The sequence below is a fragment of the Propithecus coquereli genome, unplaced genomic scaffold, assembly GCF_000956105.1.
Source record: "Propithecus coquereli isolate 6110/MARCELLA unplaced genomic scaffold, Pcoq_1.0 Scaffold675, whole genome shotgun sequence".
Lineage (NCBI taxonomy): Eukaryota > Metazoa > Chordata > Mammalia > Primates > Indriidae > Propithecus > Propithecus coquereli.
The window spans coordinates 181,067-182,729 of NW_012152785.1; the positions used below are offsets into that span (position 1 = coordinate 181,067).

At 37.7% G+C, this 1,663-nt stretch overlaps 1 protein-coding gene across 1 annotated transcript in view; it reads left to right on the forward strand.

Annotated features, from left to right (window-relative positions):
• The window catches only part of PCDH15 (protocadherin-related 15), a 493,462-nt gene that overhangs the window by 156,537 nt on the left and 335,262 nt on the right, over positions 1-1,663 (forward strand). The window contains 1 exon segment of the mRNA XM_012660698.1: positions 1,099-1,137. Coding sequence (XP_012516152.1) covers positions 1,099-1,137 — 39 coding nt within the window.

A 1,663-nucleotide genomic window follows, 5' to 3' on the forward strand; every position in this document is an offset into this window, starting at 1 on the left:
TTTTCTCATATGTAGCACTACCTACTGCTGACTCACTGCTCAATTTAGAAAGACAGGATTTGTGGGGAAATATATTTTCAAAAATAGCAGCTGACTGGCTTTTTCAAAATAATCTGGTTTGTCTGAGATCAAAATAGTTTCTTTTCAGACAACAATCCTTGTTTCTCCCCCTCCCTCTTCCCCTTTTAGGTATTTTCCTTTCATTATATCTGAAGGTTGTTTGAGATTTTCCTCAGTGTATTAATGCTGTTTTGCCTGACTTCCATATTGCTGGTGTTTAGTAGAGTAAAATATTACTCAAAGCTCTCTGCTTTCTCAAACCTCCTATGCTGATCAGGGTTAGTTTTAGGTGGGATTATTTTCTCCAGAGTTGATCAGATCTTGCTCAAAAGCATGATTACATATAATTCTGACCTGCCAGTGAAACACAGTACAGTGGTGTGATGGGACCAGATCACACTGGGCTCCTGAGAGTCAATTGTGTGCATCTCTTCCCAACTCTCTGTTCAGTCCTGTTATTTTGTTAGCTTAACATTGGCCATTGTGGGCATATTCATGCCACAGGCCTGAATATGGCATTGGCAAATGCAAGAAATCAGTGGCCTCCACTCTGGAGCTTGTTGTGAAGCATTTACCAGCATGCCACCTGATACAGAGCTAATTTCCTCAAGCATTTAAATCAATAAAGTATGTTGATCCCAATGGCTTCTTCCCTTTTTGTCCCTCTGAATTTTTGATCTGTTTTCATCACACTAAAGAAAAGGCAAAACTACTAAATAAAACCATGTGTTATACTCAAATACACAAGTCTTTCTTTTTTCCTTACAAGAGCATTATTTCCTTCCAAATTACCCTTCATGTGACTCACATTCCCTTTGACGCACCTCACCACCCTTAGCCACCACAATCCTCCTTTCTTACACATAGAACTCCCCTATATCATCCTTATCCTCATCCTCATCAAATAATAATACAGTTGACCCTTGAACAACACAGGTGTGACCTGTGCAGGTCCACTTATTTGTGGGTTTTTCACAGAATATGAAACCTGCCTAAATGAGGGACCAACTTTGCATATACATGAGTTCTGCTGGGCAGATTTTTGGTATACGTGGAGGTCCTGGAACCAATCCCCTGGTATACCAAGGGATGTCTGTAGTTAACAATTAATGTGACATTAATGTTGAGTCAGGCACTGTCCAAGTTCTTTACTTTAGATTCTTTACTTATCGTATTAGTAAGGATAGCAGATTATATTGTGGACACACATAAAATCTCAGTGGTTTGAAACTAACAAAGATTTGTTTCTTATTCACATTGCGCGTCCATTATGGATCAGCTCCAGCTCTGTTCTTCATCATTTTCATTCCCCTTCAGAATGCTGGAGAATATTTTATATGGGAAAATGTTGTTCTAATAACAAACAAACAAACATTCTCTCTATGTCAGCACCAGAGGGAAAATGAAAGGAAGCAAGACAGGAATGTGAGTAAGATCATTCCTACCTCATTCAAGTCCCTAGAAACAAAATTAGTTTTAAAATAAAGAGGAAAATAATTTAACAAAATAAAGAGTAAGATATCATATTAATAAAAATGACTTTTACTAAATAATAGTTACAGACTTAAACTGAGACATCATTGACAAAGTCAGCTACACTCCA